Below are 16,322 nucleotides of genomic sequence, written 5' to 3' on the forward strand. Positions count from 1 at the left end.
CCCCTTCTTCCAGGTTCGCTATCACTGCTCTGAGTGACTCCATCTTGAACTTGAACTTCTTTATGTACAGGTTCAATGACTTCAGATTTAGAATAGGTCTTACCGAGCCATCCGGCTTCGGTACCACAAATAGAGTGGAATAATACCCCTTTCCTTGTTGTAGAAGAGGTACCTTGACTATCACCTGCTGAGAGTACAGCTTGTGAATGGCTTCCAAGACCGTCTCCCTTTCGGAGGGGGACGTTGGTAAAGCAGACTTCAGGAAACGGCGAGGTGGATCTGTCTCTAGTTCCAACCTGTATCCCTGAGATATTATCTGCAGGATCCAGGGATCTACCTGCGAGTGAGCCCACTGCGCGCTGAAATTCTTGAGACGACCGCCCACCGCCCCCGAGTCCGCTTGAGAAGCCCCAGCGTCATGCTGAGGCTTTTGTAGAAGCGGGGGAGGGCTTCTGTTCCTGGGAAGGAGCTGCCTGTTGCTGTCTCTTCCCCCTTCCTCTGCCTCGTGGCAGATATGAATATCCCTTTGCTCTCTTGTTTTTAAAGGAACGAAAGGGCTGCGGTTGAAAAGTCGGTGTCTTTTTTTGTTGGGGAGTAACTTGAGGTAAAAAGGTGGATTTCCCGGCTGTAGCCGTGGCCACCAAATCTGATAGACCGACTCCAAATAACTCCTCCCCTTTATACGGCAAAACTTCCATATGCCGTTTTGAGTCCGCATCGCCTGACCACTGTCGCGTCCATAAACTTCTTCTGGCCGAAATGGACATAGCACTTACCCGTGATGCCAGTGTGCAGATATCCCTCTGTGCATCACGCATATAAAGAAATGCATCCTTTATTTGCTCTAAAGACAGTAAAACATTGTCCCTATCCAGGGTATCAATATTTTCAATCAGGGACTCTGACCAAGCTACTCCAGCACTGCACATCCAGGCTGTCGCTATAGCTGGTCGTAGTATAACACCTGTATGTGTGTATATACTTTTTGGGATATTTTCCATCCTCCTATCTACTGGATCTTTAAGTGCGGCCGTCTCAGGAGAGGGTAACGCCACTTGTTTAGATAAGCGTGTGAGCGCCTTGTCCACCCTAGGAGGTGTTTCCCAGCGCGCCCTAACCTCTGGCGGGAAAGGGTATAAAGCCAATAACTTCTTTGAAATTAGCATCTTTTTATCGGGGGCAACCCACGCTTCATCACACACCTCATTTAGTTCTTCTGATTCAGGAAAAACTATAGGTAGTTTTTTCACACCCCACATAATACCCTGTTTAGTGGTACCTGTAGTATCAGCTAAATGTAACGCCTCCTTCATTGCCAAAATCATATAACGTGTGGCCCTACTGGAAAATACGGTTGATTCGTCACCGTCGCCACTGGAATCAGTGCCTGTGTCTGGGTCTGTGTCGACCGACTGAGGCAAAGGGCGTTTTACAGCCCCTGACGGTGTTTGAGGCGCCTGGACAGGCACTAATTGATTGTCCGGCCGTCTCATGTCGTCAAACGACTGCTTTAGCGTGTTGACACTATCCCGTAATTCCATAAATAAAGGCATCCATTCTGGTGTCGACCCCCTAGGAGGTGACATCCCCATATTTGGCAATTGCTCCGCCTCCACACCAATATCGTCCTCATACATGTCGACACACACGTACCGACACACAGCAGACACACAGGGAATGCTCTTAACGAAGACAGGACCCGACTAGCCCTTTGGGGAGACAGAGGGAGAGTCTGCCAGCACACACCAAAGCGCTATATATAACAGGGATAGCCTTATAATAAGTGCTCCCTGTATAGCTGCTTTTATAATATAATTTTTGCCACTATTTTGCCCCCCCTCTCTTGTTTTACCCTGTTTCTGTAGTGCAGTGCAGGGGAGAGACCTGGGAGCCGTCCTGACCAGCGGAGCTGTGTAAGGAAAATGGCGCTGTGTGCTGAGGAGATAGGCCCCGCCCCTTTTACGGCGGGCTCGTCTCCCGCTCTTTAGTGGATTCTGGCAGGGGTTAAATATCTCCATATAGCCCCCGGAGGCTATATGTGAGGTATTTTTTAGCCAAATAGGTTTTCATTTGCCTCCCAGGGCGCTCCCCTCCCAGCGCCCTGCACCCTCAGTGACTGCCGTGTGAAGTGTGCTGAGAGGAAAATGGCGCACAGCTGCAGTGCTGTGCGCTACCTTTAGAAGACTGAGGAGTCTTCTGCCGCCGATTCTGGACCTCTTCTTGTTTCAGCATCTGCAAGGGGGCCGGCGGCGAGGCTCCGGTGACCATCCAGGCTGTACCTGTGATCGTCCCTCTGGAGCTGATGTCCAGTAGCCAAGAAGCCAATCCATCCTGCACGCAGGTGAGTTCACTTCTTCTCCCCTAAGTCCCTCGTTGCAGTGATCCTGTTGCCAGCAGGACTCACTGTAAAATAAAAAACCTAAGCTAAACTTTTCTAAGCAGCTCTTTAGGAGAGCCACCTAGATTGCACCCTTCTCGGCCGGGCACAAAAATCTAACTGAGGCTTGGAGGAGGGTCATGGGGGGAGGAGCCAGTGCACACCACCTGATCGGAAAGCTTTACTTTTTGTGCCCTGTCTCCTGCGGAGCCGCTATTCACCATGGTCCTTTCAGGAACCCCAGCATCCACTAGGACGATAGAGAAAATGGCGCTGTGTGCTGAGGAGATAGGCCCCGCCCCCTATTTCGGCGGGCTCTTCTCCCGGTGTTTGTGAGACCTGGCAGGGGTTAAATACATCCATATAGCCCCAGGGGCTATACGTGATGTATTTTTAGCCAGAACAAGGTATTATCATTGCTGCCCAGGGCGCCCCCCCCAGCGCCCTGCACCCTCAGTGACCGCTGGTGTGAAGTGTGCTGACAACAATGGCGCACAGCTGCAGTGCTGTGCGCTACCTCATGAAGACTGAAAAGTCTTCTGCCGCCGGTTTCTGGACCTCTTCACTTTTCGGCATCTGCAAGGGGGTCGGCGGCGCGGCTCCGGGACCGGACTCCATGGCTGGGCCTGTGTTCGATCCCTCTGGAGCTAATGGTGTCCAGTAGCCTAAGAAGCCAATCCATCCTGCACGCAGGTGAGTTCACTTCTTCTCCCCTAAGTCCCTCGTTGCAGTGAGCCTGTTGCCAGCAGGACTCACTGAAAATAAAAAACCTAATAACTTTTTCTAAGCAGCTCTTTAGGAGAGCCACCTAGATTGCACCCTGCTCGGACGGGCACAAAAACCTAACTGGGGCTTGGAGGAGGGTCATAGGGGGAGGAGCCAGTGCACACCACCTAGTCCTAAAGCTTTTATTTTTGTGCCCTGTCTCCTGCGGAGCCGCTAATCCCCATGGTCCTGACGGAGTCCCAGCATCCACTAGGACGTCAGAGAAATTCTGTGTACCCTGTATTGTTCTAATGTGTGCCGTATGTACAAACCACTTGTAGCGCCTTATAAATAAAATAAAATTTTTGCGGAAGTTTCAGAGCACATGTGTGTGTTTAGAGCTTCAAGGGAGATCTTGTGGGGGTTATTTGGGGCAAGTCAAAATTCTAGGTAACATTTTGGTCCCAGGGAGATGGCATTTTTTAGATGAGGTACGATGCTGTGCTGAGGTTGTTTTCTGGATGTTTATTAATTGTTAAAATTAATGGTAGTACCTGGAACATGCATCCCTTGAAGCTTGCCCAACACTGCTGTGCCTACACAAACTATTGCAAAGGTTTCATCAGACAGTATCAAAACGATCTGCTAAACAGTTTAAAACCCTGCCTGGGTGGCTACACAGTGGGTTATTTCTGTTTGGGAGAATGGTCATTCATTGGTATAGATTCAATGGCAGACGATGCCCACAATGTGCCATTTCAACAGCGATGAAACAACTAGCAATTGCAATCCAAATCGCCCCAAAATTGCATATCATTTGTTTTCAGCCCCAGGACTGCATGCAAAAAAATAAGAATTTACTCACCGGTAATTCTATTTCTCGTAGTCCGTAGTGGATGCTGGGAACTCCGTAAGGACCATGGGGAACAGCGGGCTCCGAAGGAGGCTGGGCACTCTAGAAAGATTTATGACTACCTGGTGTGCACTGGCTCCTCCCACCATGACCCTCCTCCAAGCCTCAGTTAGGACACTGTGCCCGGACGAGCTGACATAATAAGGAAGGATTTTGAATCCCGGGTAAGACTCATACCAGCCACACCAATCACACCGTACAACTCGTGATACTATATCCAGTTTGACAGTATGAAAACAACTGAGCCTCTCAACAGATGGCTCAACAATAACCCTTTAGTTAGCAATAACTATTTACAAGTATTGCAGACAATCCGCACTTGGGATGGGCGCCCAGCATCCACTACGGACTACGAGAAATAGATTTACCGGTGAGTAAATTCTTATTTTCTCTGACGTCCTAGTGGATGCTGGGAACTCCGTAAGGACCATGGGGATTATACCAAAGCTCCCAAACGGGCGGGAGTGCGCGGATGACTCTGCAGCACCGAATGAGAGAACTCCAGGTCCTCCTCAGCCAGGGTATCAAATTTGTAGAATTTTGCAAACGTGTTTGCCCCTGACCAAGTAGCTGCTCGGCAAAGTTGTAAAGCCGAGACCCCTCGGGCAGCCGCCCAAGATGAGCCCACCTTCCTTGTGGAATGGGCATTTACAGATTTTGGCTGTGGCAGGCCTGCCACAGAATGTGCAAGCTGAATTGTACTACAAATCCAGCGAGCAATAGTCTGCTTAGAAGCAGGAGCACCCAGCTTGTTGGGTGCATACAGGATAAACAGCGAGTCAGATTTTCTGACTCCAGCCGTCCTGGAAACATATTTTCAGGGCCCTGACAACGTCTAGCAACTTGGAGTCTTCCAAATCCCTAGTAGCCGCAGGCACCACAATAGGCTGGTTCAGGTGAAACGCTGACACCACCTTAGGGAGAAACTGGGGACGAGTCCTCAATTCTGCCCTATCCATATGGAAAATCAGATAAGGGCTTTTACATGATAAAGCCGCCAATTCTGACACTTGCCTGGCTGAAGCCAAGGCCAATAACATGACCACTTTCCACGTGAGGGAAAACGGGGGCTGAATATGCAGCACTCCTTTCATAAATGTCTGAACTTCAGGTACTGAAGCTAGTTCTTTTTGAAAGAAAATCGACAGAGCCGAGATCTGTACTTTAATGGAGCCTAGTTTTAGGCCCATATTCACTCCTGCTTGCAGGAAATGCAGAAATCGACCTAGTTGAAATTCCTCTGTTGGGGCCTTTGTGGCCTCGCACCATGCAACATATTTTCGCCATATGCGGTGATAATGATTTGCCGTAACATCTTTCCTGGCTTTAATAAGCGTAGGAATGACTTCTTCCGGAATACCCTTTTCCTTCAGGATCCGGCGTTCAACCGCCATGCCGTCAAACGCAGCCGCGGTAAGTCTTGGAACAGACAGGGCCCCTGCTGTAGCAGGTCCTGTCTGAGCGGCAGAGGCCACGGGTCCTCTGAGATCATCTCTTGAAGTTCCGGGTACCACGCTCGTCTTGGCCAATCCGGAACCACGAGAATTGTGTTTACTCCTCGCTTTCTTATTATTCTCAATACCTTTGGTATGAGAGGCAGAGGAGGGAACACATAAACCGACTGGTACACCCACGGTGTCACAAGAGCGTCCACAGCTATCGCCTGAGGGTCCCTTGACCTGGCGCAATATCTTTTTAACTTTTTGTTGAGGCGGGACACCATCATGTCCACCTGTGGTTTTTCCCAACGGTTTACCAGCATCTGGAAGACTTCTGGATGAAGTCCCCACTCTCCCGGGTGGAGGTCGTGTCTGCTGAGGAAGTCTGCTTCCCAGTTGTCCACTCCCGGAATGAACACTGCTGACAGTGCTAGTACATGATTCTCCGCCCATCGGAGAATTCTTGTGGCTTCTGCCATTGCCATCCTGCTTCTTGTGCCTCCCTGTCGATTTACATGGGCGACTGCCGTGATGTTGTCTGACTGTATCAGCACCGGCTGGTGTAGGAGCAGGGATTTTGCTTGACTTAGGGCATTGTAAATGGCCCTTAGTTCCAGAATATTTATGTGAAGGGAAGTCTCCTGACTCGACCATAGTCCTTGGAAGTTTCTTCCCCGTGTGACTGCCCCCCAGCCTCGAAGGCTGGCATCCGTGGTCACCAGGACCCAGTCCTGTATGCCGAACCTGCGGCCCTCTAGAAGATGGGCACTCTGCAGCCACCACAGTAGAGACACCCTGGTTCTTGGAGACAGGGTTATTAAGCGATGCATCTGAAGATGCGATCCGGACCATTTGTCCTATAGGTCCCACTGAAAGATTCTGGCATGGAACCTGCCGAAGGGAATTGCTTCGTAAGAAGCTACCATCTTTCCCAGGACCCGCGTGCAGTGATGCACCGATACCTGTTTTGGTTTCAGGAGGTCTCTGACTAGAGATGACAACTCCCTGGCTTTCTCCTCCGGGAGAAACACTTTTTTTTTGGACTGTATCCAGAATCATACCCAGGAACAGTAGCCGTGTCGTCGGAACCAGCTGTGACTTTGGGATATTCAGAATCCAGCCGTGCTGGTGCAGCACTTCCTGAGATAGTGCTACTCCCACCAACAACTGTTCCTTGGATCTCGCCTTTATTAGGAGATCGTCCAAGTACGGGATAATTAAAAACTCCCTTTTTTCGAAGGAGTATCATCATTTCCGCCATAACCTTGGTAAATACCCTCGGTGCCGTGGACAGTCCAAACGGCAGCGTCTGGAATTGGTAATGGCAATCCTGTACCACAAATCTGAGGTACTCCTGGTGAGGATGGTAAATGGGGACATGCAAGTAAGCATCCTTGATGTCCAGGGATACCATGTAATCCCCCTCGTCCAGGCTTGCAATAACCGCCCTGAGCGATTCCATCTTGAACTTGAATTTTTTTTTTATGTATGTGTTCAAGGATTTCAAATTTAAAATGGGTCTCACCGAACCGTCCGGTTTCGGCACCACAAATAGTGTGGAATAGTAACCCCGGCCTTGTTGAAGTAGGGGTACCTTGATTATCACCTGCTGGGAATACAGCTTGTGAATTGCCGCTAGCACCGCCTCCCTGTCTGAGGTAGCAATCGGCAAGGCAGATTTTAGGAACCGGTGGGGTGGAGACGCCTCGAATTCCAGTTTGTACCCCTGAGATACTATTTGAAGGATCCAGGGATCCACCTTTGAGCGAGCCCACTGTTCGCTGAAATTCTTGAGGCGGCCCCCCACCGTACCTGGCTCCGCCTGTGGAGCCCCACCGTCATGCAGCGGACTTGGAAGAAGAAGCGGGGGAGGACTTTTGCTCCTGGGAACCTGCTGTTTGTTGCAGCCTACCTCTGCCTCTGGACAGAAAAGACCCGCCTTTTCCACGCTTGTTTTTCTGGGTCCGAAAGGACTGAACCTGATAAAACGGCGCCTTCTTAGGCTGTGAGGGGACATGGGGTAAAAATGCTGACTTCCCAGACGTTGCTGTGGAAACTAGGTCCGAGAGACCATCCCCAAATAATTCCTCACCCTTATAAGGCAAAACTTCCATGTGCCTTTTAGAATCTGCATCTCCTGTCCACTGGCGAGTCCATAAGCCTCTCCTAGCAGAAATGGACAATGCACTTACTTTAGATGCCAGCCGGCAGATTTCCCTCTGTGCATCTCTCATATATAAGACTGAGTCTTTGATATGGTTTATGGTTAGCAGGATCGTGTCTCTGTCTAGTGTGTCAATATTTTCTGACAGTTTATCGGACCACGCGGCGGCAGCACTGCACATCCATGCTGACGCAATAGCTGGCCTAAGTATAATGCCTGAGTGTGTATATACAGACTTCAGGATCGCCTCCTGCTTTCTATCAGCAGGTTCCTTGAGGGCGGCCGTATCCGGAGACGGTAGTGCCACCTTTTTAGACAAACGTGTGAGCGCTTTATCCACCCTAGGAGGTGTTTCCCAACGTGACCTATCCTCTGGCGGGAAAGGGAACGCCATTAGTACCTTCTTAGGAATTACCAATTTTTTATCAGGGAAAGCCCACGCTTCTTCACACACCATTTAATTCATCTGATGGGGGAAAAACTACGGGTAGTTTTTTCTCCCCAAACATAATACCCTTTTTAGTGGTACCTGTATTTATATCAGAAATGTGTAACACCTCTTTCATTGCCTCAATCATGCAGTGAATGGCCTTAGTGGGCATCAGGTTAGACTCATCGTCGTCGACACTAGTGTCAGTATCAGTGTCGACATCTGGGTCTGCGGTCTGAGGTAGCGGGCGTTTCAGAGCCCCTGATGACCTTTGAGACGCCTGGACAGGCACGAGCTGAGAAGTCGGCTGTCCCACATTTGGCATGTCGTCAAATTTCTTATGTAAGGAGTCTATACGTGCACTAATTTCCTTCCATAAGCTCATCCACTCAGGTGTCTGCCCCGCAGGGGGTGACATCCCTTCTAAAGGCATCTGCTCCGTCTCCACATCATTATCCTCATCAAACATGTCGACACAGCCGTACCGACACACCGCACACACACAGGGAATGCTCCAACAGAGGACAGGACCCACAAAAGCCCTTTGGGGGGACAGAGTGAGAGTATGCCAGCACACACCAGAGCGCTATATAATGCAGGGACTAACTGAGTTATGTCCCCTATAGCTGCTTTTTCTATATAAATGTATACTGCGCCTAAATTTAGTGCCCCCCCTCTCTTTTTTACCCTTTTCTGTAGTGTAGACTGCAGGGGAGAGCCAGGGAGCTTCCTTCCAGCGGAGCTGTGAGGGAAAAATGGCGCCAGTGTGCTGCAGGAGATAGCTCCGCCCCTTTTCCGCTGACTATTCTCCCGCTTTTTCCTATATTCTGGCAGGGGTATTTTCCACATATATAGCCTCTGGGGCTATATATTGTGGTATTTTTGCCAGCCAAGGTGTTATTATTGCTTCTCAGGGCCCCCAGCGCCCTGCACCCTCAGTGACCGGAGTGTGAAGTGTGTGTGAGGAGCAATGGCGCACAGCTGCAGTGCTGTGCGCTACCTTGGTGAAGACTGATGTCTTCTGCCGCCGATTTTCCGGACCTCTTCTTGCTTCTGGCTCTGTAAGGGGGACGGCGGCGCGGCTCCGGGACCGAACACCAAGGCTGGACCTGCGGTCGATCCCTCTGGAGCTAATGGTGTCCAGTAGCCTAAGAAGCCCAAGCTGGCTGCATGCAGGCAGGTTCGCTTCTTCTCCCCTTAGTCCCTCGCTGCAGTGAGCCTGTTGCCAGCAGGTCTCACTGAAAATAAAAAACCTAATTTCTATACTTTCTTTCTAAAGGCTCAGGAGAGCCCCTAGTGTGCATCCAACCTCGGCCGGGCACAAAATCTAACTGAGGCTTGGAGGAGGGTCATGGTGGGAGGAGCCAGTGCACACCAGGTAGTCATAAATCTTTCTAGAGTGCCCAGCCTCCTTCGGAGCCCGCTGTTCCCCATGGTCCTTACGGAGTTCCCAGCATCCACTAGGACGTCAGAGAAATATACAGTCTCAGAGCTATCATAAATGCACGCGCTGGATCGCTTTCATCACCCACTGTGCCATCCCCAGTCTCAGTGTGTCTCCAGACTGGTTGGTTGCAATTCACCTAGTTGGCAGAAGTGTCTCACTTGCTACATTTCAGGAGCAGCACAGTCATACAGATTCTATCACTGGTGAGCAAAGTAACTATATTATGCCCACAGATGCCAGCCTGCATGCCCAGTAGTCAGTACAGGATGGAACTTCTCAGGAGGCTGCAATGCTGGCAAGTCACTAACTGTACGTTAAATAGCAGCTCTAGCCTGTCAGTACCGATCCCTATACATTAATATGACACGCCGACCTACCAGGTCATGGATCAGCTGCTCCACCAGGCTGGGGGCTGCTCTCGGAGATGGCGGCCGCTCTGTTACCGCTGCCACACTCGGTGGTTTGTCCTCCAGCAGCCGCTCTGCGAGTTCCAGGCAGCGACTCCCCTCCCCCCCGGTATTCGCAGACGGCGAGCCGGGAATACAGTGCCAGGCCTCTCCTTCCTTGCATGGCGACGGTGCGGGCTCCGGACTGGGACCGGACCTCCTGCGTTTAGGAGTCGGAGGGGTGACCGGGGCGGCGGGATCCCCGCGGATCTCTGCCCTCCAGCGGCTGCGGAACTCTTCTAGGGAGGCGTCCACAGCCATGCCGACCACTGGCCGGGGATCTACTGCTACGTCTGTCCCGCTTTGGGCATCATGAGCGGGCGGACAGGTGCTGGTCCCTACCGCTGGGAAAGTTCCGTTGCTAGGGAACGATGCGGCCTGGTGCCCCCTGAGAGAAACAGTGCAACAATAAGATCCTTCCGATGAGGAAAAGCAAACCTTAAACAAAGGTTCCTACCTAAACCAGAGAGATGCCTGTGCGTTATATAAACTAGGACAGAGGTTCTCAAACTCGGTCCTCGGGGCACACACAGTGCATGTTTTGCAGGTCTCCTCACAGAATCGCAAGTGAAATAATTAGCTCCACCTGTGGACCTTTTAAAATGTGTCAGTGAGTAATTAATACACCTGTGCACCTGCTGGGTTACCTGCAAAACATGGACTGTGTGTGCCCCCGAGGACCGAGTTTGAGAACCTCTGAACTAGGATTATGGCCCTCATTCCGAGTTGACCGTTTTTCGCAGCGCAGCGATCAGGTTACTACTGCGCATGCGTATGCACCGCAATGCGCACGTGCGTCGTACGGGTACAAACAGCATCGTTGCTGTGCAATGCTTCTAGCGACTAATCCATTTGCACAACCGATCGCAAGGAGATTGACAGGAAGAGGGCATTTATGGGTGTCAACTGATCGTTTTCTGGGAGTGGTAGGGAAAATGGAGGCGTGTCCAGGCGTTTGCAGGGCGGGTGTCTTACGTCAATTCCGGGACCAGACAGGCTGAAGTGATCGCAAGGGCTGAGTACGTTCAGACCTACTCAGAAACTGCAAAAAACGTTTTCGTACCGCTCGGCTGCACATGCGATCGCACACTTGCAAAACAAAAATACACTCCCCCGTGGGCAGCAACCATGCGTTTGCACGGCTGCAAAAAGTAGCTAGCGAGCGATCAACTCGGAATGAGGGACAATATCATACACAAACCTCAAATGGACACTATAGCAATGTTATTTAACCTCATCCCGTGATCGCCAGTATACTCCACACTCTGCCTTGTCCTATTTAAACCTACTTACGTTGACTGCATGCCATATATATTTACATAAGTGCTTTATTTTTGTGATATATATAGTATATTTTTTTTTATAGTATTTTACACAGGTGTAATGTGTTGCCCTTAATACTGAGCATCTTGTTCTTGCTATGTTTTTTGGTTTCCTCTATTATGTTGATAGTCACTAAGTCAATATTCAGCATATTGGGCCTAATTCATATGTGTATCTATCCATGCAATGGAGTGATTATCGTCAGACAGCGCATGTGCCGTGATCGCAAACGCATATGCATGGAAAAGTGATTGCTAGGAAGTGGCCGTTTGGAGGTGTTTATAGGGAGGGGGTTGAGAAAACACAGGTGTGTCAAGACCGTTGTTGGGACATGTGTCAGCTGCAAGCTCGTACGTGCAAAAACATGGTGCCTGCTTCACTACTGCTGTGTCCAGTCTGCATAGCCATAGATCTACCCTTAGCTCCAATGTTTCTCATTGTTGCATATAGGCTACTTATGTATACGCAATTGCGGATGAGCTGCGATGGCTCCGGCAGCATCTCCTTTCCTCCCTGGTCGAGAGATTCACTTGCTAACATTAGCAGCTCCATAGCCTAGAGCAGTGGTTCTCAAACTCGTTCCTCAGGACCCCACACAGTGCATGTTTTGCAGGTAACCCAGCAAGTGCACAGGTGTACTAATTACGCACTGACACATTTTAAAAGGTCTACAGGTGGAGCTAATTATGTCACTTGTGATTCTGTGAGGAGACCTACAAAACATGCACTGTGTGGGGTCCTGAGGACCGAGTTTGAGAACCTCTGGCCTAGAGAATGGCACTTGCGTTCAAACATGAATTAGGCCCATTGACTTTAATAAAATTTTGGCATGGTCATAATGTTGACAGTGCTTTCCTAAGGTATTCCCAATGCTGTTGACATCATTTTGTCCATATTGTCATTTTCCATATGTCAGCATTTTAACCTTGTCAACATCGTAACTGTTGACTGAACAATAACTGCATACTATTTTTTTAGGTTGACAGACTGCACATGGAAAAAAAAGAGGCTGCAAATTGATGCTTAGCGGAAGTGACTGTGGGCCTTTTTCAGAGATGTGCTCAAGCCTGGTGGTTTATATGCATCTCTGATGTCTATCTGCACAGGCAAGACTTAGTATCTGCACACTCGTAGTATATTAAATTGGCATTGTGAGTGTATGTAGTTTATTTCCATACAGCCACTGATGGAACCCCTCTTTTATATCATGAACAATATTTTATCTACTTAGGGGGTGCTGTCAACTACAGTATGTATGCAATAAGAATTTGAGGAGGAAAAAAAGTGGGAAAAACATGTATTGTTGACGGACTTAAGAGAGACTAATTTTTCATAAAATACAGGTTGAGTATCCCTTATCCAAAAGGCTGGGGACCAGAAGTATATTGGATATCAGACTTTTCCGTATTTTTGAATAATTGCATACCATAATAAGATATCATGGCGATGGGACCCAAGTCTAAGCACAGAATACATTTATGTCTCATATACACCTTATACACACAGCTTGAAGGTCATTTTAGCCAATATGTTTAATAACTTTGTGCATTAAGCAAAGTGTGTGTACATTCACACAATTCATTTATGTTTCATATATACACCTTATACACAAAGCGTGAAGGTCATTTAATACAATATTTTTAATAACTTTGTGTATTAAACAAAGCTTGTGTACATTGAGTCATCAGAAAACAAAGGTTTCACTATCTCAGTCTCACTCAAAAAAAATCCGTATTTCAGAATATTTGCATATGGGATATGCAACCTGTATAACCTTTATTGTAATACAATTAAAATAGGATATATTGTGTTATCCCATACTACAGTGAAACATAAAAGTTTAAATCACAGACATCAACAAATATGTGTCATGGCCGTGGTTTTTGTGAACCCGGTGTTAGTGAAGTCTGTGCGGGTGACTGGAGGACTATATGTATATTAGGCTGGTCTGTAGGAATCAGTGAGAAGAAGGAGCAATCCCTGACCGGGAGTCGAACCCGGGCCTCGACAGAGGATGCCGTATCCTGACCATTGGATCACAAGGGACTTGGTGTTGATAGCAGGATGGTGAATGTATTGGTGAGATTTAACTGGATATAGTCATAGGAGTGGGTGCTTGTGTACTCAAGGTTACTATGAAATAGGTTCTCTGGAGTTGCGCAGAACTGGGCTGGTTACTGGCGAGATTGAGAACCGGACTGGTTACTGGTGAGAATGAGATCCGGGCTGGTTACCGGTGAGACTGGGAACCGCACTGTTAACCGGTATACTGGAACTCAACTGTAATCCGGGCTGGTACCGGATATAACTGGAAACGCAACGGAACGTAGAACAATGACTCTGGCTGTGACTTTAAGACAAGGCTGAAGAACACTGCGGATGTGGCTTTAAGACGAGACTGAAAAATACTGCGGCTGTGGCTTTAAGATGAGACTGTAGAATACTGCAGCTGTGGCTTTAAGATGAGACTGAAGAATACTGCAGCTGTGGCTTTAACATGAGACTGTAGAATACTGCAGCTGTGGCTTTAAGATGAGACTGAAGAATACTGCAGCTGTGGCTTTAAGATGAGACTGTAGAATACTGCAGCTGTGGCTTTAAGATGAGACTGAAGAATACTGCTGCTGTGGCTTTAAGATGAGACTAGAATACTGCTGCTGTGGCTTTAAGATGGGACTGTTGAAATACTGGATATCAATGGTAACACAACTGTAATCCAGACTAGGTAGCAAAAGAGCAGAGTTTTACAGGAACCAAAGTACAAGTGTTACCTTTAGGGAGCACAGCTTCAAAGCTCACACAGAGCTGTGTGTGACACAAGGAACTGGCAGAGTCTCCAACTCAAGTCTCTAATCTCTGATATGGAGTGAGGCCTAGCAGGCCGAAAGAACACTGAAGCCTGAACTTCTGCAAATGAACAGAGGATGCTGGCTTTGAAGTCCCATACACACTGGGCGATTTTGAGCTGAAAGCAGCTCCCTTTTGGTGTTTTGAGCTGCTTTCAGCTCAAAGACGCCCAGTGTGTATGAGCAAGCGGTGAACACTGATGCGCACTCCCGCTTCATCGCTGGCAGCCGCTGTTCATCTACTGATATTACCAGTAGATGAACGGCGGGGTGAGCTGCTTTCGATAGCGTCCTGCTATGGAAAGAAGCTCACCCCCGCTGATATCGCTGGGCAGCGGGGAAAAGCGCCCAGTGTGTATGCACTGAGCGCTTTTCAGCCCAGCAATGTCAGCGATCATCGCTGTTCATACACGCTGGGCAAAAACGCCCAGTGTGTATGCACCTTTAGGCCTAAACTTCAGATTGCTGAATTCAGATTCACACAGATTAATCACCACAGTTGGAGCTCGTTAACTCTGCACTCAGGAAACTCATGGTACTGACAAGCTGTTTATCCCAGTGAACAAAGAGACACAGGATCCAGGACAGATGGCAGGGGTAAGTCACCAAATATGAGAACTACAGTCAGGATCGTGACAATATGTGAATAAAATAAAGAATGTGAATAAGAAATTAAAAGACGTGTCCACGTGTGATTATTGATGTATGACACTTTTAGTTCAATATAATTATCAAATTGTTTCCACCATTCGGTCACTTGTTGGATACTGTGGAAACTGATGTATTAAAGGAGTAGATTCCAATACCTTATAAAGTCAGTCTGTGATAATATTTCAACATAAGTCAAGTGACCGAATGGTGGAAACAATTTCATAATTATATTGAACTAATAGTGTCAGTGGAAAGGTTTTTCCTATTCAATCACCTGCGAGAAAATGAGCCGTGGTGATTCTATAGAAATTAGCGCTGCTTCTTTCTCGCAGCCCCAGAGCAAGTCCAATATTTCCTTAAATCGTTATTTTATTTATTTATTTATTATTTATTTATTAGCCGTTTCTTATATAACGCAGCATATTCCGTTGTGCTTTACAACTAGAACAACAGTTATAGAACAAAACTGGGCAAACACAGACAGACATAGAGGTAGGAAGGCCCTGCTCGCAAGCTTACAATCTATAGGGAAATAGGCATTGATACACAAGGATAGATGCTACCTGTTGCATAATGGTCCACCAGATTGCTAGGTTCTTAATGGGTTGTATGATATCATCACCCAGCAATGTTGGAAGACAAAATATGTAAGGTTATGTGGACTGTACAGAGAGGATGCAACTGGATAGGGAAGCATTGAAGGTTGTGTGTGTGGGTCTGGAATTTGGTAGTCTTGTCTGAAGAGATGAGTTTTCAGGGAACGTTTAAATGTTTGGAGACTAGAGGAGAGTCTTATTGTGCGTGGGAGGGCATTCCACAGAGTGGGTGAAGCCCGGGTAAAGTCCTGTAATTTTGAGTGGGAACAGGTAATACATGTGGATGCGAGACGCAGATTTTGTGCAGAGCGGAGAGGTCTGGTAGGAAGCTATTTTGAGATGAGTGAGGAGATGTATGATGGTGCAGTTTGGTAAATAGCCTTGTATGTAAGTAAAAGTATTTTATATTTCTCATACGTCCTAGAGGATGCTGGGGACACTTCATAGACCATGGGGTATAGACGGGATCCGCAGGAGACATGGGCACACTTTAAGACTTTTACTGGGTGTGAACTGGCTCCTCCCTCTATGCCCCTCCTCCGGACCTCAGTTAGATTCTGTGCCCAGAGAGACTGGACACTAACAGGTGAGCTCTCCTGAGTTTCTCTGTAAAAGACTTAGTTAGTTTTTTTATTTTCAGGGAGCACTGCTGGCAACAGGCTCCCTGCTTCGTGGGACTGAGGGGAGAGAAGCAGACCTACTTCTAATGAGTTAAAGGCTCTGCTTCTTAGGCTACTGGACACCATTAGCTCCAGAGGGTCTGATCGCTAGCCGTGCTAGATGCTCGTTCCCGGAGCCGCGCCGTCAACCCCCCTTGCAGAGCCAGAAAAAAGAAGCCGGGTGAGTATTCAGAAGAGAAGAAGACTTCAGAGACAGCAGATGCTGACTGAGGTACCGCACGGCGGGTGCCCTGCACGCCATGCTCACACACACACAAGCGGCACTGTTGGGTGCAGGGCGCAGGGGGGGGCGCCCTGGGCAGCTG

The 16,322-nt window shown here is 48.5% G+C and overlaps 1 protein-coding gene across 1 annotated transcript in view; it reads right to left on the bottom strand.

Moving 5' to 3' along the window:
- The window catches only part of FBXW8 (F-box and WD repeat domain containing 8), a 435,985-nt gene extending 425,523 nt beyond the window's left edge, over positions 1–10,462 (bottom strand). Inside the window, exon 1 of the mRNA XM_063964341.1 lies at positions 9,853–10,462. Within this exon, the coding sequence (XP_063820411.1) occupies positions 9,853–10,182 (330 nt within the window). The 5' untranslated portion in view covers positions 10,183–10,462. The remainder of the gene's footprint in view (positions 1–9,852) is intronic.
- Positions 10,463–16,322: the final 5,860 nt, after the last annotated feature.

The sequence above is a fragment of the Pseudophryne corroboree genome, chromosome 1 (genome assembly GCF_028390025.1).
Source record: "Pseudophryne corroboree isolate aPseCor3 chromosome 1, aPseCor3.hap2, whole genome shotgun sequence".
Taxonomy (NCBI): domain Eukaryota; kingdom Metazoa; phylum Chordata; class Amphibia; order Anura; family Myobatrachidae; genus Pseudophryne; species Pseudophryne corroboree.